General features: G+C 42.6%; 3 protein-coding genes across 4 annotated transcripts; 2 read left to right on the forward strand and 1 right to left on the reverse strand.

Moving 5' to 3' along the window:
* The first annotated feature begins 4,818 nt into the window (after positions 1-4,818).
* LOC104433375 (ninja-family protein AFP3) lies at positions 4,819-9,326 on the forward strand. The gene is made up of 2 exons (XM_010046094.3): positions 4,819-5,770; positions 8,744-9,326. The coding sequence occupies exons 1-2, from the start codon at positions 5,248-5,250 to the stop codon at positions 9,139-9,141; spliced, it is 921 nt and encodes a 306-aa protein (XP_010044396.2). The 5' UTR covers positions 4,819-5,247; the 3' UTR covers positions 9,142-9,326.
* A 4,199-nt stretch (positions 9,327-13,525) lies between these two features.
* On the forward strand, positions 13,526-17,012 carry LOC104433376 (magnesium transporter MRS2-5). Of its 2 annotated transcripts, none has more exons than XM_010046095.3 (7): positions 13,526-13,689; positions 14,376-15,001; positions 15,294-15,364; positions 15,715-15,843; positions 15,921-16,265; positions 16,584-16,631; positions 16,730-17,012. In XM_010046095.3, exons 2-7 carry the CDS (start codon positions 14,569-14,571, stop codon positions 16,958-16,960), a joined length of 1,257 nt encoding a protein of 418 aa, XP_010044397.1. In that variant the 5' UTR covers positions 13,526-13,689; positions 14,376-14,568; the 3' UTR covers positions 16,961-17,012. The 2 variants fall into 2 exon arrangements, with proteins under 2 accessions (XP_010044397.1, XP_010044398.1); XM_010046096.3 differs by lacking the exon at positions 13,526-13,689 and adding an exon at positions 13,710-14,053.
* Positions 17,013-17,088: 76 nt separating this feature from the next.
* On the reverse strand, positions 17,089-20,300 carry LOC104433377. Its single transcript, XM_010046098.3, has 4 exons — positions 19,992-20,300; positions 18,927-19,802; positions 18,376-18,800; positions 17,089-17,930 (listed from the first exon to the last, which is right to left on the reverse strand). Exons 2-4 carry the CDS (start codon positions 19,795-19,797, stop codon positions 17,256-17,258), a joined length of 1,971 nt encoding a protein of 656 aa, XP_010044400.2. The 5' UTR covers positions 19,798-19,802; positions 19,992-20,300; the 3' UTR covers positions 17,089-17,255.
* Between the last annotated feature and the right edge of the window lie 410 nt (positions 20,301-20,710).

Consider the following 20,710-nt stretch of genomic DNA (forward strand, 5'->3'; position numbering starts at 1 on the left):
TGGTAAAATGTGAATTTTTTTGGTATTTATTGTTAAATGTTAAACTTAATAGTAGAATATGGATTGCTTGTTTTTTTCTCCAAATTTTATGGATAATTGGAATGTCAAGTTGAAATAATTGATGATATTAACAAATTATGGATTAATATTTTTCATGTAAATTCATTCTAGGCTATTTTTGAGAAATAACATATCGGTGTGTCCTATTGTATCACATGTCACATTTCAATAGTGGTGCTAATTTGTTCATACCCATCCTCACCTGTATTGCTAAAACATTTCAATATTCGACATAATTTATGAAAACCTATATCCAAATTGAGTTGAGAGCGTGAAGTAAGTGAGCATGAGACCGAGTGTGGGTGAGAGAGAATGAGAAGAGAGTTATCGAAATGAGTTCAGTCTATGTAAGTTGTAAATCCATTTATAACCTATTAACCAAATGTAATTAATCTATAAAACAATTTAGGTAATATATACAAGTTAAGGTATTATTTTATAGCCCATTTTAATAGGTCTAATTATTAAGAACGAAGATGAGTTACGAAGTTGAAGTATAGCGACACTTAAATCATCATCGACAGCTAATGCAAACACCACCGGTACATCAAGCCTTAAAAGGAAAGGAAAGGAAAAGAAAAAGAAAGGCAGCGATTCCTTGATCACGTGAATTGGCGCAATGAGAGTTTAAATCTGATCTTCGATTTGATTTATCGAAAAGCGAAATGCAATGCACTCAGTGTGCACGTGGTTCCCGGAAATTGGCGTTTAGCTGAATTTAGACTGCTTTTTCGCGTCCCCTACTTTCCAGACCATCTCCCACTGGAAGGGGACTTCACCACACACGTGGATCTAATTACCCTCACTCAATCACCCAAAAACAATTATTCCTAGTTTTCCATGGCCCATCATCCCTTTGAATTCTCCTTTTTTGAAATCGGAAATGGTGGTCGTTCAAATCATTGCCACCCACTAAAATCCTCGCGAACATGGAAGCGACACATCCCCTAAGATAGCGAGAGAAAGGCTGGGGGCGTCCCATTTTCTTTTCCATGCGTATGTGCGTTCGTGCAGAACCGCAAGTTGTTCCGAGTTATGTTCATGCCGTGGCCCCCGTCGCAAATGATGTCGGAGCACAAAGCATGCCTTGTGCGCGTACCAAAATGACAGGTCGTGCGTAATGGATCCCGATATAAGGTCCCGTATTTTCCTTAATCCCCGGTTGGAGGAAAAGCTCTCCTTATCTAATTTTATGATTTGAGGGTCGAGAAATAGGGAATTGTGCACTTTTGCTACCCGCCGATAAGAAAACTAGTTAAACAACTCTAATGGTAGGTGAAGGAAGACCCGACCTTGATCTAGTATGATGACGGCTTAGGAGATGGCATTTAATCGGAGCATCGCTATCCTCTCGTCAATCACTTTTACCAGTAAAGCATTGTAGGTCGACTAGAAGTTCGACAATTCCAGGTCAATACCTCGCATGAGTTGGCGACTCTCCAAGAGGAGAAAAATTCATCGGTTCACAAGCACCATGTCATTTGCTGATGTGGCATGCATTTTTCATTTTAAACTAATCATAATTTGACACGTATAAACTAACATGAATTTAATTAAATAAAATAAAAATTTTAGTCCACCTCACTTTTTTCCTCCATCTACCCTTACTCCTCCGTCTTTGGCCACCTCGAGCCCAACCTCCTCATCTCCCTCCGCCATTGCTACCGGCAGAGTTGCCAATGCCAAGTTCAAGGAGAGAATTTTCGAGCGGAGTTGCATATTTGTAAGTCGACCACCGGAGTTGCAAATCTGCAAGTCGATGGCCGTCGCTTGGGGCCATGGATGAGCTACTGTCACTGAAGTTGTAGATCTAGAAGTCCTATCGCGAGTAATGACGGCTTGTGGACTGCCATTTTAATGGGAAGGATGACGGCTTATGGACCGCCCTCGACTCGTGCTTGGACCCTTCCACGGCCAAGCCAGAGACAGCTAGATTGTAGATCTGGAAGTCCCATCGCGAGCAACAACGACTCATGGTACTACCATGGCAATGGGAATAAAGCTTCCCCTCCGTCGTACTCGTGGTGAGCTCTATCTTCCTCCATCATTGCCCACCCTCTACTCGTGGTTGGCTTCGTCCATGGCCGAGCCAACCCTTCATTGTCATGGTGGCTTGTGATCATTGCTCGTCCAGATCTGGACTGGAGTCAGGCCTCCGAATTTGATCTCATCTATGGCCACAAGCCTAGCTCATCCATAGCTCGCAAGGAGGCGGCATGTTCGAAATCTTGACGGCCATGGATTGCGAGCTCAAACAACAAAAGAAAATTCAAAGGAATAGACGTTGGGGAAGACGACGAGAGCTTGTATGAAGTCTAAGGCCGGCAACTTCACCGTTGGGTTCAGCCTAATCAAGGTGCCGGCGACTCCGCTAGTGGTGACGGCGGGAGAGAACGAAGGTCGAGCCAAATCTGAACAGAGGGAAAGAGAGGGAGGAAGAGAGAGAGAAACTTGTTTTAGTATTTTTTTAATTCCAGGTCAGTGTTTATGTGTCAATCTCTTATTGGATATGAATAAAAACATGCATGCCACGTCGGCAACTGACTAGGCTACCTCACAACCACGGAGCCGGTCCTTGGTTGTGCATAACTCTCGACCAAAGAAGCTCAAACCTCAACCTACTTCACCGCTCAAAAAGTTGACGTAGCTTGTCGAGGGACATCGGAGTTCTGCCTACACAAGCGACAACGGTCTTGCACTTTTAGTGCTCGTGGCCTGGTCGTTCGAACGTGTGGTGGGCAATGCTCCCCTTGTAAGAATTCGATGGAATAGATGCCGAGGAATTCATGTAGCACATCACATGGTCGAGAGAATCATTCACTGAGGCATCCGCAGGATACGAAGTAGATCGCGGTTGAAAGTGCGGCGGGGTTTGGACGTAGCGCCCAAGTTGCAAGACGGGGGTCAAAAATTCTTTTCATATGATAGGTAAGCATCACTACGACAAGTAATTATAATTACCGTGATCAATAAATTTTCCCCTAATTAAAGTATGCTGACCATTAACTTTTTCGCTTCTCCTTAGGGATGAGTAATTTTTCATGTCGAGCTTTCACTTGAAATTTTATTTTAACGAAAAGGGTTTGCAGATGATCAAAATATATACAAAAACAATAGTTGAGTTGTATATAATTTTTCGAAGTCTGTTTAAAAAACTAAATAATCCTTTCATTTTTGAATTTTACAGGAAAACTTGTGAGTAGAATTGATAAGTAATTGTTTTAATTTTTGACCAACCAATAAATAATCCTTTCTTACCTATAAACCGAAAACAGAATTGTATGGTACCGGTTCAACTTTTTTTTGGAATTGGAAAGCACAGAAACCTAGAACCGAATTGTTTTTTCTAGCTGGTTTGGTTTAATTCTCAATTTTATCTTGAACCCATGCTCATCCTAGAAAAAGTAATGAGCCCAAAATTGTTGTTTTAGATTAACTACCAAAGTTAATAAGACAAATGGCATCGCATGATGCACATTCTTCAACATGCGTTTGTTTAATGAACCATAAGAAACCTAACATTCGTTAAGGATAAGGAGGTAGGTTTAAAAGTAGAAAGGAATATATGAAGCGATTGGTTCGATTAATTAGACTTGCGTCTAGAATTACACCATCACTCAAACTAATTCCGATACCATGCTTGTTACTTTATCGATCAAACTCTACTCGATACATGTACCGCGATTCATGAATATAGGCGGATACCGATCGAGCGAATCGTTCGAATACCCCACGTTTAGGAGTGATTAATAGAATGGTGGCACGAAATGGATGTATACGAAAAAGCTTGGCCTGCCCGACTATGGTCGGTGGCCCGGCCCAACCCGATCCGGTTCGACTCAGATATTTATACGTAGAATACATGTCGTGGCGACCTCGGACAATATAGTATTGGCCGATCTTCGATCTCGGCCCCGGGAAATGTTAACATGGCGCGGGGGAGGGGGTACGTGGAAACATAAATACGGAAAGTAGGCTCCTTTAAAATACTGCCGGAAAGGGCGACGATCAGAGGGACAGCTAAGGAGAAGGCCAGGGCCAGGGCCAAAAGGGAGAAGGGGGGAGAAATTCGCGGGGCACAAAATCCAACGCCGCATCTTAGAAAAGCCAAGGGATTTCGGACACGTGGGTTTCCACCCCTCAATCATGTCGAGGGGGAACACGTGTTCCAGTCAGCCCCGCCCTGTTCCGCGCCCAGACACGTGTCCCTCCACCCCCACCCCAACTTGCTCCCCCTTGGACCATAGATAGACTCCCCCGACCAGGAACGAGGCACCACTTTTTCTAGGCCATTTCTTTATTATTTGGAAAAAGGGGAGTTTGGGTGTGTATAATAAAGTTTAATTTATTATGATCTACGAATTTTTAGGGGGTTTTTTATCCGTCAGATTTCATCCATGATTTGTTGTGACGAAACGATTAATTTTTATTTTATTTTATTATTCATCTGATGAAAATAACTTTTTCTTATTTGTTTCTCTCCTTGGGAAAACACATCTGTCTCGAGAAGAAAGAGAAGATTCATAATAGAAAAAGAAGAAGGGGGGGGTGGGGCAATGGCCAGTGCGCAACCGTGCTCGGTCAGACCACGTGTCGTCCGGGAGCGACTTCAGGATCGACACTTGTCCTGTCTGGGTACTTTCTTGTCCAGACGCCTCTCCCCAGGGGCATTTTCGTCAAATCACCCTCGCTGTCTCTCTCCCTACCTCTCTCTCCCCGCCCGTCTCCCTCTCTCTCTAGCACGTACCCCATTCCATTTGCCCTTCCGCTTTCAGTTCCTCTGTTCCCCCCTTCCTCCTGCTTCCCTGCTCTTCTATTTTTTTTTTTTCAGATATTTCTTCTCCTCCTTCACTTCGGGTTTTACCCTCTCTCTCTCTCTCTCTCTCTGTGCGGTAATGGTCAGTGAAACGGGACGATAATCGCTGCCCATTATTTTCTTTCCCCGTTACTGAAAAGGGGAAGAAAATCTCGGAAAAATTTTCCATCTTGGTCCGAACATTATCTGGGTTCTTGATTTTTATGATCCATCGCCCGTCTTCCGCAACGGGTCTTGGACCAGAAACGCGAGCTGCTCCTGCAAATGGAACGGCTCTTCCCCTCGACAGGCCAGTATCGTTGCGCAGCTCATCGCCCGAGTCATAGGCAGAGCGGGGGCGAGCGTCCGTTTCAGTGACGAGAGCAGGGGACATGGGCGACAAGAAGGACGTTGGGAGGACCAGTTCAATGGAGAACGTCTCCCTGCGTCTCGAGCGGTTCCCCAGAGATCTGCTCCAGAGGTTTACGTCGTCGAGCAGGGGTGCAGCTAGTAGCGGCGCCGCGACGCAGTCGCAGCCATCGTCGGAGTACAAGACGCCGAACCAAGAAACAGAGGAGCTCGAGCTGAGCCTAGGGCTCTCGCTGGGGGGTCGATTCGGGGTCGACAAGAGCTCCAAGAGACTGACCCGGTCGTCCTCCATTGCCGGGTCGTTCCCGCTGTTCAGGGAGGACGATTCGGCGGCGACGACGACGACGCCGCCCGCGCCGTCCTATACGGCTCTGGTGAGGAGCAGCTCCCTGCCCACGGAGACGGAGGAGCAATGGAGGAAGAGGAAGGAGCTGCAGACGCTGCGGCGGATGGAGGCGAAGCGGAGGCGGTCGGAGAAGCAGCGGAGCGTGAAGGATGACAGGCTCGAGATCGAGACCCAAGTGGGTGTTCTGGCTGCTAAACAAGGTAATGTCCTCGCTGTTTGCGTGTTCTTGTCGCCGTTTTTGTGGACACTTAAGGATTTGGTTTTATCTACTTCGTGCGGAATTTGTGCAATTTGAAGTTGTCGGTGTCTGTAGTTGTTTTTTTTTTTTCCTCTGGATTTGTCTCTGGATATTTCTTGTTTTGGTAGGTAAGCCTGGCCTAAAAAAGTTCCATTTTTGTGTCTATCCTTTTTGCTGGGGTCTTTGTTTTGGTTGTTTTAGGTCTATCACTGAGAGTCGGATTGACTTTGGCTTGGATGATTCTGTTCCTAGAGGAACATATTCCCATAGGCATTAATGGAAGAACGTGTACAAGAAATGAAATTAGCTGTGTTCTTGGGTTGTTTTTGTGTTTGATATCCTGCTTAGGTAGGTTTTAAGCGAATGATGGCTCGGCATTTTTTGTCCATCCGAATCATATATTGGGTGTTACATTCCATCAAGTTGGAAGAAAGCAGAAAACAAGGTTAGTGTGTGATTGAATGGTGTGGATTGATCGGGTGCTGCAATCTGGGAGTCTATAGAGTTTCCATTGATAAGAATATCGACGATATATGTCAAATATAGGGCAACAAAAAAAGCTGATTTGAAAGCCTTAAGTTGAGGTATACTGGTCTTGACAAAGACCATGTGAATTCCTAGGACTGTTGCTATAATCTCTTGGCCACCAAGCAGCCCGAAGATGTGAGTTCATTGCTGGTTGTAAGTAAATCAGAAAGTCTCCTTTCTAGATATTTTCACGTAACACTAGGAACATTTCAGGCTCACATTTTTATAATAGCAACTAATTCTTTCCCTAGTGCCGTGTTGATTTGCCTGTGGAGTCAGCTCCAGCTTAGACTCATTTAGGATGAACTGAAGAACCAAGAGTCCAGATAGGACAATGTAACACGTTGGAACTGAGAGTAAAAAATGGGGGTGGAGCTCTGAGACGTGCTGGACAAGATTTTTGTATGAGAGGGTATAGGCAATCACTGGAATTTCTGATCTACAAATTCATTTTAGTTGAGTATTATTTGGCTCAAAGTACGACATGGTTCTAACCTTGGAATCCAGACATTTTAGGTGTGGCTCCTCCGGAGATTAATATACCGCTGGTCTTACTCAGGGAATTATTATTCTTGAAGTGAAAACTATTTGAAGCAAACGTGGCCTACTCCTAAATTAAAAAATGCTTAATCAGGATGGTTATTTTCGAAGACTGATGAGCAGATACCTGTTATTATTTTCAGTACAGCGAGCTGGAGTTTAGCTAGATAGGGCCCGCTAAAATTTGGTGGTGTGACATCGAAATTGTTTGAAGTAGCGATCTCAGAAAGGACTTCAAATCTAGTTTCCTAGAATCCCTCTTGGACATTCCTGGTTATCAAATGCTGTGGAAGGAAAGATAATTTTAGTAGTTACATTGGTTCACTTTCTTGTGATGCTGTCAAACTGTTGGAGTGATAAAAGTGCATTTTCAGCTATACAATGAATTTTATTTCTGCAGAAGCTTACGGTAAAATGGAAAATTACCTTCTAGTTCATGCCTCCGCTTTGGTTCCAGTCAAATATTGAGTTATCTATCCCCTTTAAAAGAATGCAATTCACCATTGACGTAGTAACAGTTGAATAGTCTTTTTTCTGACATGCTTAAAGAGTGTCGAAGGACAGTTCTTTGGGCTTAGAGAGAGAGAGAGAGAGAGAGAGAGAGAGACTAAGCACACTTGGCTGTACCAACCTTCGGTTCCCACTGATTTAGCAGTTTGCCTATGCCATCTATATACTTATCCTTTTGAGAAAGATTAAAAACAAATGATTGCATCCTGGGATGTAAATGTGCTTGTAGTTCAAAAAGCACAATTATTATTTCGACAAGGAAGGTTAGGCTCATGAAGGACCCTGCTCACCTGATGGACCTGGTATGATTTAAACTGAAGTCCAGGTTATTGGCTCAAAATGTAACAGTTTACACTTCGGATGGTATGGGTAAGTTGCGCCTAATCCAACCCATGGGGTCTGGCGCAAGATCAAGTTTGTCTTGCAATGTCGGTGACTTGTAGCTTGAAACCGCTATTGGAGACTATGGAAGGCTCTTAGAATGCATAAAAATTATGGAAAGCGATTCATGAAACTTCCAAGGAAGGATATTAGAGGAAGTCCAAGAGATTATAGTTGAACAGCAAGAAAGATCGTCCTGATGGTAATTTGATGCTTCTCATTTCATAAAAAGTGTTGTTTTCTAGCTTTCAATTGCGAATAGCAGTTATCAATGTGTATTAGACAAGATTTCCAGCAGATTGTACATTTAAGGACAATAGAGAGAGAATAGTAACCGAGTGCAATTGGGGTTTGAAAGAGCCAATGAGGTGGTGCTTATTCGAATCGGGAGTCTAGTGGGAATGGTCTCTTGCTGTGTTTCTGTATCTGTGAAAATTCCTAACTTATCGGGCCAAAATCAAGGATGAGAACAGATATTCTGCAGAAGATGTTGCTACTAAAGTAACTATGGAACTTCAATACTGAATCTTTTAGGTAATACTAGTCACCCCAGTGCGCACAGTAATCCATTGGATTTGGATATTGTGAAGCTTCTCACCCTGGGAAATGCGTGTATATTTTCTGCCTCTTCTGCTGATAGCTCGGTTCATTTTGCATACTTCATGTCATATAATGTCCTCTGGAGGGGCTTCTATGTTTGACTTTTGTCTTGTTGTAAATTTTGTGGACTCATGTTTGTTGTTTATTTGATCTTTTGACATATATGATCACATGGATTCTTGAATCCTTCAAAACGTGAAGTCAAAATTAGCTCCTAGATGCTGACAAACAGAACCTGTACAACTAGACAAAGTTTTTTTTCTTTATTTTGCCCTTGCTATGAAACTAACGTATGTCGAGGGCAAAAAATATAAAGAACAAGAATAATGGAGAATTAATTACTGGCTAAGCTCACCATCTGTATCTTCTATGTCAGGATCAAGCGGCTACAGCGATGCAAGAAGCTCTCTTGGCAGTCAGACACTGCAACGGCGGGTTAGTCAGGACACTGTCAGTTCATCTGGGGGGGTCTCAGTAGAACAGATGACTAGCACCCAGAGACCCGATTCTTCTGAGAGCAGGGGCAAGGAAATCAGCGCCAGCACGATGGAGGACATGCCTTGTGTCTTCACGAAGGGTGAGGGTCCAAACGGGCGGAGGGTCGACGGGATCCTCTACAAGTATGGGAAAGGGGAGGAAGTCCGAATAATGTGCGTGTGCCATGGGAATTTCCACTCTCCGGCAGAGTTTGTGAGGCACGCCGGCGGAGGTGAGGTCGCCCACCCTCTCAGGCAAATTGTCATAAACCCGAACCCAGGTCCTTTTCCGCAGTGAAGTCTTTTGCTCATCTGTTGCTTCATAACACCCCTTAAAATTGGTTTGGGAGGGAGAAAGGAGAGGGTTATTCGAAAGATTGAGCATGTTTCATATTGTTTACAAATATTGAACGCTGTATGATCAAATCTGTACATTTACCATAGAAGAAATTGATCTCGGCATTCGGATTTTGCGGCCCAGAATCATTTAGGCCATGTTTGGTAACCTTCTGGAGAACAACTATTTTTGTTCCCTTATTTCCCGGAATGAAAAAAGAATAAAAATCTATTTGATAAAATTTATTTTTTTTGTTTTTGGAATGGATTTGAAATAGAATCAAGAAGTACAAAAAGATAATTTATTGTTCATTGGAACAATTTCTAGAATCTTGTTCCTATTTTTTTCTTTTTTTTCTCTTTCCCTTTCTTTTTCTTCCTTTTGGTTGGTTGCCGATGTCGGCTATGGCCGGTGATGCTGAGTCATGGTGAGGCTCGGCCTTACTGGGCCACCTCTAGGTCGGCATCGTCGAGCCACCGCAAGGCAAGGCTGAGCCTCGCTCGCGCTGCTTGGGCGAGCCTTGTCGGACCTCACCTTGGCCCGGCGAGGCTCCGGTGAGCTCATCGGACCTGTGGCCGGTGACCGGTTATAAAGAAAAAAAGAGGAAGAACAGAAAAAGAAAAGGAAAAAAGAAAAATTAAGAAAAATATAATAAAATTATTTAAAAAATTAAAAGAGATAAAAGAATTTAAGGTGATTGGCTATAAAGAAAAAAAGGAGGAAGAACAAAAAAAAAAAGAGGAAAAAAGAGAAAATTAAGAAAAATATAATAAAATTATTTAAAAAATTAAAAGAAATAAAAGAATTTAAGGTGACTGGCTATAAAGAAAAAAAAAAAAGAGGAAGAACATAAAAAGAAAAGAAAATTAAGAAAAAAAGAGAAAATTAAGAAAATATAATAAAATTATTTAAAAAATTAAAAGAAATAAAAGAATTTAAGGATTCTACCAAATGTATGTCTATCTCGGAATAAAAATTTGTATAGTTACTAAGTGCGTTTTTTTGCTCAAATTGTTCTTGGGAGTAGAATCAACAAATTTATGGTAAAAAATTGTTCTAAAAAACAGAATTGTTACCAAACGCGTCCTTAATTAATTGACCCGTTAATCGAATTTGTCAATTCTAAATTATTCAGAGAGTGAGATTGGAGGGAATGATGAACTGAATATAGGATGGTTTAGATTTCAAGAGAGAGTTTATGGTACGTTGGTGATAATTTTGTTTTCAAGAATAATTTCTATTTAGAAATAGTTTTTTTTTAATTCAGTTTTTGGACGATTTTCTAAGCATTCGAAGGTACTTGGTAATTGCATAAACTTTTTATTCCTATAATAGAATTACTTTTTTAACAAATTTATTATTTTTTCTTTTTCTTCTTTTTTCTATAGCCGGTCACTAGTGTCGGCCTCAAGGGAGCCTAGCTAGCCCCTGACGAGGTCCTTGTCTAGCCAATCGCTCGTCACTGCCGTGGCTAGTGATTAGCTAGAGAAAGAAGAGGAAGAGAAAATGAAAGAAAAGAAAAAAATAAAGAGAAAATAATTTGACTTGATTTTTGAGTTATTCCGATAATAAAGAAGAAACTTTTGTTTACTTCTTGATTTTATTCTTAAGAATAAAAGTTTTATTAAATGAATTTTTGTTCAATTTTTGTTCAAGGAAACAAAAGAATAGAAATAATTATTTTTTTGGCTAGTTAGGCCCTATTTTGTAACTATATAAACAGGGCCAAATTTTGATTCTTTGTTCCGAGAATCAGTTTGGGCTTAGAATCGCGTTTAGTAAAATTTTTGTTTCCAGGAATAGATTGGGAATAGAATAAAAAAAAAAAAGTTGATTCTTGTTCCAAGAACAAATTTGAGAATCAAAACCAAGAACTCTTCTTCTTCCTTCGGCAATCTCGCAACCGCCACCACACCACCGCCGCCGCCCGGTCCGACGAGCTCCTAAAGGCAAGCCTAGCCACCGGCGAGGCTCGGCCTCGCCGGGGCTGGGCAAGCCTCATGACGCCCAGCCCTGCCGGTGGCCAGGTGAGGCTCCTCGCGACGCCCAGCCTCGGTGAGGCTCGCCCGGCCATTGGCGAGGCTCGCTCAGTTGCCAGTGAGGCTCGACTGACAAGGGCTGGCGATGCTCCGATGAGGTTGTCGGCCCTTGTCTGATCGGTCGCCGGTTCGGCGACCGGCCACAAAAAGAAGAAGAAGAAGATGAGAAAAAGGAAAAAAGAAAAGAAAAGAAAAGTAAAAAAGTAAAAAATTTATTTAAAAATTAAAAGAAATTGATTTGGAATGAATGTGAGCACCATACCAAACATAATTCTATTTCAGAATTATAAATTTTGGACAGTTACCAAACGGCTTAAAATGCTTAGAATCAGTTACTGAAAACAAAATAAAAAAGAATAATTTCTTATCAGAATCTATTCCCGAGAACAGAATCGTTACCAAACGTGCCCTTATTACAGAGTCCCTTAAAGTACTATATCCTTTTAGCCTTTTGGCTTGAAGATGATGAATTCCGTACAAAAGTTATTTGATGGGATTAATAAAAGTTATTCAATGGAATTGACCACATCATTTACCTAGAATCATCATTGATTTTTTTATGGATCTTGGGCTCTTCTAAGACTTTGAGTTTTAAGAGTTGATGCTATCCGCTGGGGTGATTTTGGACAGTTTAATCTGATGCGAGATGATCACAGTTTGGTTTGCGGTCCAAATCAAACCGAACGTTGAAGAGTGTGGTTTGGGAAAAGAAAATTGAAATCAACTAAACTAACAAGAGCTATTTGACTCCAACGTCTACGAGAAATGAATAGCAAAAGTGGTTAGAACAAGAAAAGAAATCATAGAGAAAATTAGGTCTAAATAGAACTGAGCAAGAAGATTCATACTAAGCAGGCAAAAGGCCGTTTCCCTCGCTGCTTAAGCAAATGTGCCTTTGAAGCGGCACAATATGAACCTGGAAGCAAAAATGGTGGGGAGGTTTCATATCGCAATCCTTCGCCCATGCGCAGAGTGAGGCATCGAGGTGTCGTCCGGCGTCTGCCGCCTCCGGCTGGCCCCTCCTTCCCGCCTCCGTGGCTGCTTATGCCCACATTCTGTATCCGGCTACAAAACCAGTGCGGCTCGGCAACTGAGGATTTTGGTTAAAGCATCAGCCGCTACCTGTTTAGCCACCTGATGGACAATGCGGCGGCGGGGTGCCGCCACCGACCGGTTCGGCCAGTGGAACCAGGACGTCGTGCTGTCCAGGGAGCCCCGGCTGGGGTGGCTTTGCCCACGGCTGGCTCTTCCTCGTCGACCTGAAAACCCGGTTTTCCTACCTCTTCCGCGCCCTCATTTCTCTTCCCCCCACGGTCCCATCGTCCCCCTCCTGGCTGTCACGACCCTCCAGTACGTCTGCTCCAGCCTCTCCCACAAGCTCAAGCCCGCCTCCTTGGCCATGAAGACGGAGTTCACTTGCCCTGGGCTCTCCCCGATCTCCTGCCTGGCCGTTGCGCTTCGTACGAGGAAGTCATATACTCCACCGAGAAGAGGCTGTTCTACGCCCTCCCGGCATCCCGACCCTTTTCGCCGAAGCAAGAATACGTCTTTGAACCTGAGCTAGCTTTGCTCCAAATCTCCTAAAGAAATAGTTAGGCCAGCTGCCATCTCAACAAAAAAGGGAGATGATCATTACTCGCCTGCAATCTTTCTCGACCACCTTCGCTTATCGACGAAACTTACGCTTGACGAATGAGAAATTTTTGGAGTGAAACCGAGTCTAAATAGTATTATTAAATCTCATTACGAGTGGTTGAAGATTTTTAAATATTTTTCACGAATTCTCTCATCTTTAGAAGGTTTCTGAAATTAGAGACTATGGTAGCACTTATATCTTAAAAATCAGATATTAATCTCAACCTTTTTCTTAAAAGAATTAGACGATCACTAAAACACTAGAACGAACAAATAAACAAGAATGAGAAATAGGATGAAAAAATCGGATAGACATGCCGGTCTTCATTAGTCGAGGCGTGGCACCACCATTGTCATAGCCAATTGAAGATACTTTCTCCCCCCATCTTGGTTAGGCAACTACTCCACTATTCTATAATTGTTTTTTTCACTTTAGTCTCAACTATCACGTGATATATGTTAGAAAGCTTAAATAAAAAATTTAAGTTGATAAGTCATATTAATAGTATTTAGGACATGCTGTCAAAAATATTATACAATAACGCAACACCCCGCTTACGTTACGAAAGGAATGGTACAGGCTCCGAAGCCAAATTAAAGAATGACGGAAAAACGTAACATCGTAAGGACTGAATCGTGGGAAGCACAAAGCTCCAAAAAATACGACGTGGGTGCGCGGTGTCTCTATCCAGGACCGGTCTTTGGCTGGACCACCTCCGCGCTTGCTCCTCGGTGCGGTGATTCTCTCTGTGCTTCCGCGACATCGAACCCGCCCGCCCTCTCTCTCTTTCTCTGTCGGACACGATTGGTTTGGCGATCTTCACAAAACCAAGAGGTACAGTTCCTCTTGCCCAATCTTGATCTCGCCCTCGCTCTCGCCGCTGCTCTGCTGCGTCTTCGTTTGCCTCTTCTATCCTCCGCCTCCGCTAATGGCGTCCTGTGGCCGGTCTCGGTTGCATCCCATTCGCAATCCGATGATCTTCCATGTTCGGTGTCGGGAATTGGGCGGAAGCAATCATTGCCTGCGCTCTGTTGCCGTCCGTTGCGATTGTAGAGACACTCCCGGTTGAAGCGTCAGTTCTTCTGTTTTGACGTAGCTTGTCGTCGGTTTGATTTGGGCGGGCATTAGAGCTTCTAGGGTTTCGCGGCGTTCGCAGCTTGGGTTCTTCTTGGCGTCGTTTGATTCAGTTCCATGTTCTGTGAGTTAAGCTTCTGAACAGTTTTCTTTTTTATTTTTGTGTGTGAAGTTTTTCCCTTCTCGAATCCTAGGAAAATCGCCTCGACCACATGGAAGTAAATTGAGGGTCAACGGGATTGTGAAAGAATATATTTGGCCGTGACTTTTGTGAGTTTGGAGGTTTCCCTTTTCTTGTGGCCGCTTTTTGAAATGAAAAACTCTAGCTTTACTTTGGCTCATTGTGGGCATTGTCGGATCAAGAGAGTGGAGAATTCCGGATTCGCTCAGTCAGCTGATCATTGCTCGGAAGTTCTCACTGTTGTTGTTGTTTACTCTATATTCAGGTGGGCTTTAAGAGAATGTGGCGGCTGGAGGAAGAAGATTGATGGTTATGTGAGTTCCGTCCTTAACTGGCTGGGAATGAGAGCTTGCTGTATTCACAGAATCACTGAGGTAGCAGTTGTCCCGTTTGCGTGCTGGTAGATTCCATTCGCATAATTTCATAGTTACCTCTCCAGAGAGAACGATTATTGTCCCATGGAAGGTGGGCAAGGACCAATCTTCTCACCCATTATTGCTGAGTCTGCTTCTTCTCGATTTGGTGCACGGTTTAGTGCGGATGGGTATGGAAGTCGTGCTTCTAATATATCTAATGTGAAGAAGAGAGGTCATGGAAGTCGCTCTTGGATAAAGATTGATCAGGAAGGAAACTCTAAAGTTTTGGAGCTAGACAAAGCTACCATAATGAGACATTGCTCTCTGCCGGCGAGAGATCTACGGCTTTTAGATCCTTTGTTCATTTATCCTTCTTCAATTTTAGGGAGAGAGAAAGCCATTGTGGTCAGTCTTGAGCAGATAAGGTGTATAATCACAGCGGAGGAGGTTTTCCTGATGAATTCCTTGGATGGATGTGTTCTTCGGTATGAGTCAGAATTGTGCAGGATTCTGCAGACAAACAAAGATCAAGCTGGTAAAGTATCTCCTGGATCCAAATGCATCTCAGCTTGTACTTCATAATTTCCCAAGCTGACTAATGGAAACCGTGACACTAAATGAGGATCATATGGTCCTTGTAGTGGCTTTTAGAAGTCCAAGCCTTCCTGAGGAAGAAGTGTTTTCAACATGCTGCCCTGTTTTTATTTGGACTATACACTAGTCATGCAATAAATTTCCCCAAGAAAATTATTGCTTAGATTGATCAATATTTTCTCTACGAAAGATAATGCCACTTGAAATTGCTTACATTTGCCTACTTAATTCAGATGACCTACCTTTCGAATTTAGGGCACTGGAGCTAGCTTTGGAACTCACATGCATGTCGCTTGATGCTCAGGTATGCAGTAACTTCTGCATTGATTGATGATATAAGATGAATCAGAGAGTCTCTTCTTTCTCTTTAATGTGTCAAGCCTGTTAATTGTGTGGTTAGAAGTATGTATATGTGGACCTTTCCTAGACAATTGTTTATAATGGAAGACTTATAACCCCAGAAAAATTGGACCCAAGAAGAACAGTGATCATGGAGATTATTGTCAAATTCTTTGACCTGATATTGTTAATCTAACATGACCAAGGGACACTCAAACTAAAGTGACTTTGATAGACTGATGCAGCTGCCTTTCTTTATTTGAAATCATCCCATCATTTGTAACATATGATATGAGAAGCTTTTATATTTGACAGGTGAAGGACTTGGAGATGGAAATTTATCCAGTTTTGGAGGAGTTGATATCATCTGTAAGTACTCTTAACCTAGAGCAGGTCCGTAGATTCAAGGGTCATCTACTTGCTTTGACACAGCGAGTTCAGAAGGTAATTTGATAATTCTGATCACCTTCAGATGATTATGGTTGTGTTACTCCTCTTCACAAAGATTCTTGCAAATTCAGGTCCGAGATGAGATTGAACATCTCATGGATGATGATGGCGACATGGCCGAGATGTACCTCACCGAGAAAAAACAAAGATCTGAGGCATATTCTGTAAGCGATCAGTACATCCAAACTGATGATTCAGGTGTGGCTAGGTCGGGTTCCAAATCAGCACCTGTTTCACCTGTAGCATCGCTCAGTGGGAGACACAAATTACAAAGGGCTTTTAGCAGCATCATAAGTCCAAGCAAGCATGGAAGCTTTCTGAGTTCTTCTAGTATTGGTGAAAACATTGATCAGCTGGAGATGTTGCTTGAAGCATACTTTGTCGTCATTGACAACACTCTCAGCAAACTGTTATCGGTATGTATTCAAATGAATACATCTTCAAACAACTTAGCCTCCTCTCTTAGTTCCGTGTGCTTTACGATCATATTTCATCATTTCTATGATTTTCTGGGCATCGTTATTAAATTTGCCAAAGAATGAATACCATGTGATTGATTTGCAGAAATCTACTTGAAATTTGACTGCTCGTAGGCCTAAAAAAGTCTTCGATTTTATTCATCAATAACTGTACTTTCTTGACTCAACATGCTTCCTAGAGATAATCAACAACGAACATGTTACTTTCTTGACCGGTGTTGCTGAGACTGTTTGCTCTTTTATTTGGCAATGCAGCTTAAGGAGTATATCGATGACACTGAAGATATGATCAATATCAAACTGGTGAGCAGAATTGAATATGTACTATTGTCTGCATTTATTATCTTCATCTCATTTGGTTGCAACTAATGCTTCATGAGTTTTTTTCTCTTTCATTTCAGGGAAACATTCAGAACCATTTAATACAATTTGAGTTGCTGCTAACAGCAGCCACATTTGTTGCTACGATTTTTGCTGTTGTGACGGGAATCTTTGGGATGAATTTTGCAGCTACAATTTTTGACTATCCATCTGCTTTCCATTGGGTTCTCGTCATAACTGGTTTATTTTGTGCTGGCTTATACTTCTCCTTTGTGCTTTATTTTAGGTATAAGAAAGTTTTCCCCTTGTAAAGTTTCCGGCGAAGCTTATTGCAATGCAAATATACTCTGATTCTTATCTTGAGCTGTGTATTCTGAGGTAAGGCCTTACTATTGAATGATGAAGCAGGCTAGAACGAAAAGATGACTGTCCTAACTCATGGATGCCTCATCGATTGTCAATAATTACGGGAAGTAGAAATCTATCACAAGTTAACCGTTGTTTAGTGATATCAATTTATCGATAAAATAGGTCCTTTGATCCACCACATATGCCGTTGACATTCAACTTTCCTTATAGATATCTCCCACATGTCTCTGCACTCATCTAACTTGATCCCCAGCTCCTTGGTGTCCATTCCATACCGTTTTTGTCATTTTCATGAAGAAGACTACCTGGATATCTCCCTTTGTCGGCCTTAGTTGTGCTTAAATTATCTCCCCGGTTGATTTGGTCTTCCTGAAGAGAATGCGATTCCATCTCTTTATGCTCAATGCTGTATCTACTATGTGTTTGATCTGCTCCATCTAATTGACTTATCCTGGTACTCTCTCCTCGAGCCTCCTTATATGCATCCAGAGATTCCACCAACAATTCTGCAACCAAGGGTCCGTCTGTCTCGCAAGTGTCGTTGGGTAGGGTTGGGCTCTCCTGGTCAGATGATGTTGGTGCAATAGCCTCGCAAGTGTCGTTGGGTAGGGCCGGGCTCTCCTGGTCAGATGATGTTGATGCAATAGCACCAATTGAATCTCTTTGACAGTTTTCATTCTCGAATAGTAGGAATTGCAACTTCTTCTGGCTAGCTTCGAGGGCTGCCTCAAGTTCAGCAATGCGTTCCTCATGCCTCGACTCGATTAACTCATGAAGACGCAAACTCAGGTCTTGAGGCGATACAGCATAATTCGGTGAGCAAGGTCGTCCGTCTGAACTCCCACTGACATTGTGGTCAGATTTTAATATACTTTCTAGCTGGGAATCGACTCCTCCTGGTCTTAGATCTCCCTGAGCGAGCGCAAATTCGCATGAAAAATTTATCCCGAGCAAATTTAATTCATCTATATCAAATGTCACAGATCGAAGTTACAGGATGAAAGTGAAGTTCATGCAGAAACTAGGATCCCATTCGAGGTGGCGGACACATGCAAGCCAGCCATTTTTTCATATGCTCATCTAAATGTAATTCACTAAGATTCTGTCGATACTGGTGCTCACCGGGTCTAAATGATTAAAATTTCCTCTAGTCGTGATCAAATTGTTATTGTACCAATGCTAAAGCATTTAAAGGCGATACAAGGTGGTCACGTTTGTTTTCATGTGCATATGTTTCACTACGGGTTCCAAATTTGAAAGCCAATTACAACTTAACATAGGTAACGAGGTACTCTATAAAGGGTAGTCGAGACTTTGGCCAAAATGTCGTGCAGCTCAACTGTAGATTCAGACTTACCTCAACAAAATCTGATGCGTTCTTCACGCTAGTCAGCTTCACGTTCAGCTCCAACCTCTCTAGTTCAGCTTCAAGCTCTGCCTCAATTTCTCTCATTGCATCAGACTTCTCTGCTGCACCATCATTCGGCTCTCTCATATGACCCTTCGAGGAGTTATCCATCTCATCGACAGGGGAAGATGCGGTCATTGTCCCATTGACAAAAGGGTGAGCACCGGTTCCGGGGATCCTTGGACCATCGGCGTTGATCTCCTCCACAGTTAACAGGTCCTTCATTTCAAGCTCCTCGTGTAGATCCTGAACTAGGTTTTGTGCTTGCCTCAACCTCTCATCTAATAGGTCCACTTCCCTCTTATTTGCCACTACACTGGTCATCACGCCAATTGTTAAACCGAGAGAGAAAAGCATCATTCGATTGGAGAACCCTGAGGAGGACACACCGCATCGATAAACACGATAGTCATATAAGAATTAGTGAATATACAAAGAAAGTCCTAAGATTCTTCATAATTTTTGTGTAGATAATTAGAACATGGAGGAGAAGAATAGACCTTGTGATTGCAATGAACTGGCAAATGCGCTTACGCTAGAGCTTGACCCTGTAGAACTCCTCTTGCCAGTACTTGGCTTCTGTCTTCTCGACGACTTTTGGGTACCAATCTCGGGAAGCTCCAAATGTCTTGAAACTGTCTCTACCTGATTCAATTCACCTTCTTCTCGACGCATCTTTCTCCCATTTTCGCTCTCCACATAGAAACCGCCGCTGGTCCTGCTTATGATTATTTGGCTCCCATCAGTAACCAGCAGAGGCCCCACCACAGATTTAGAGGGCGATACGAGCGTGTCATGCTCACTCCTCTTGGTTCTAACATATTCACTATAAAACTGAGCATCGATATCGATGAAATCCCCGAATGAATCGACAGGCTCGAGTGCTATTTCATCAGACACAGCAATCCTAAACTGCCTGCTCCCATTGGACCTACTGCCTTTTTTAGCTCTTGAACCCTGAAAAAACTCGTCACCAGACTCTCTATGTCCTTGGATAACCACTCCGAATTCATGAGGACTCTCATGTTCAGGTAAGCTTGGCTGGTAACTAATCAGCGATAGTACGTCGTGATTAAGATGGCTACCCAAATTTGCAGGCCTCTTTCTCTCTTCATGATCGCCGTTGAAATTGTCGAATTCCCAAAACTTGCCCCCGAAAGCATTATGGTCATCGACTTGGGCAAGAGCCAGTCTGTGCAAAGGAGACTCCCTGATTTGCTGTAGAAAGCTCTTCAATTTGGCTTGTCTAAATCTAAAGTCATTACAAAATGGCTCAGATGAAGACTCTTCCCTTTCCTGAGACGAGATGTTGCGCCAATGCTTCGCGGCATAACCGGCGCCAGCAGCTGCTGCCACAACCCATAAATCCATACTCTCTGTTCAGGAACATATAACTTAAATCAAATCTCAGCCAAAGAAAAGATTTAGAAGATGATATCATGCGTGTTCGACTTTTCTGTTCACATGCTCAACTTCTTTACTAAAGAAAACGTGCTCGTTCACTCACATACAGGGTAATTCAATCACACAAATGGATGGGAAAATCGAAGACTGATGCAATTTACCTCATTTAAAATCAAGAAAATGAAGGATTCAGTTCGAAACCGATGGGTTGTCCAAAGACTGAAATTGAAGGTGACACAGTGAGAAGACACTGCCGTTGGTAAGAGGGAGAAATTTTAGGAGTCAGAAACAGGAAGGAAATCCCTTGAAAGCAAGGAATGACCGAACCAAACTTGTAATGAGAACGTAGAGTTCTAATTTTCTTTTCAATCCGTGGGAAGGCGTTTGGGAAGTGAATCCATGAGAATTCATGTAATGACATAAAAGATGGCAGGTCATTGCAGGCCACTTGAACCGCCCAGTCCAGCAGCAACCAGACAAGAATGAAACTACATGGTTCAGAAAAGATAACCGACGATATTTCTCGTGGAGATTAAGTTCTACATCTCTACGTTGTCTGGTAGCATCCATGCAAGGGATTTCTTGTAAGTTTCTTTTTGGCCTCATGTTGAATCCGGAAGGTGTTGTATCGGAAGAGTCAAAACTCCTACCTATCGTGGAATCCACAAATTCGATTAAGACGAATCATTGCTAGAATAGCATGAGCAAGATTACCATTTCAGTAGAGAACTTCAATGCTCTGATTAAAATTCCCTTTTGATATGACAAAAAGTTGGAAAATTTAGCGTCATATAAATTGATGAGATAAAGCAATTATTCGAGAAATTAGAAGTGTGCCATCAAAGTAGCTATTAAAGGTGCATTTGGTAATCACCAAATA

This window comes from Eucalyptus grandis, chromosome 2 (assembly GCF_016545825.1).
Source record: "Eucalyptus grandis isolate ANBG69807.140 chromosome 2, ASM1654582v1, whole genome shotgun sequence".
Taxonomy (NCBI): Eukaryota; Viridiplantae; Streptophyta; class Magnoliopsida; order Myrtales; family Myrtaceae; genus Eucalyptus; species Eucalyptus grandis.

Excerpts from the sequence above, each read along its gene's own strand:
- LOC104433375 (XM_010046094.3), top strand. The coding sequence starts at position 5,248 with ATGGGCGACAAGAAGGACGTTGGGAGGACCAGTTCAATGGAGAACGTC. Across the intron at positions 5,771-8,743 it reads TGTTCTGGCTGCTAAACAAG|GATCAAGCGGCTACAGCGAT; the intron begins GTAATGTCCTCG and ends CTTCTATGTCAG.
- LOC104433376 (XM_010046095.3), top strand. The coding sequence starts at position 14,569 with ATGGAAGGTGGGCAAGGACCAATCTTCTCACCCATTATTGCTGAGTCT. Across the intron at positions 15,844-15,920 it reads TGACACAGCGAGTTCAGAAG|GTCCGAGATGAGATTGAACA; the intron begins GTAATTTGATAA and ends TTGCAAATTCAG. Across the intron at positions 16,632-16,729 it reads ATATGATCAATATCAAACTG|GGAAACATTCAGAACCATTT; the intron begins GTGAGCAGAATT and ends CTTTCATTTCAG.
- LOC104433377 (XM_010046098.3), bottom strand. The coding sequence starts at position 19,797 with ATGGATTTATGGGTTGTGGCAGCAGCTGCTGGCGCCGGTTATGCCGCG. Across the intron at positions 18,801-18,926 it reads CAGTTCATTGCAATCACAAG|GGTTCTCCAATCGAATGATG; the intron begins GTCTATTCTTCT and ends TGTCCTCCTCAG. Across the intron at positions 17,931-18,375 it reads ACGCATCAGATTTTGTTGAG|GGAGATCTAAGACCAGGAGG; the intron begins GTAAGTCTGAAT and ends GCGCTCGCTCAG.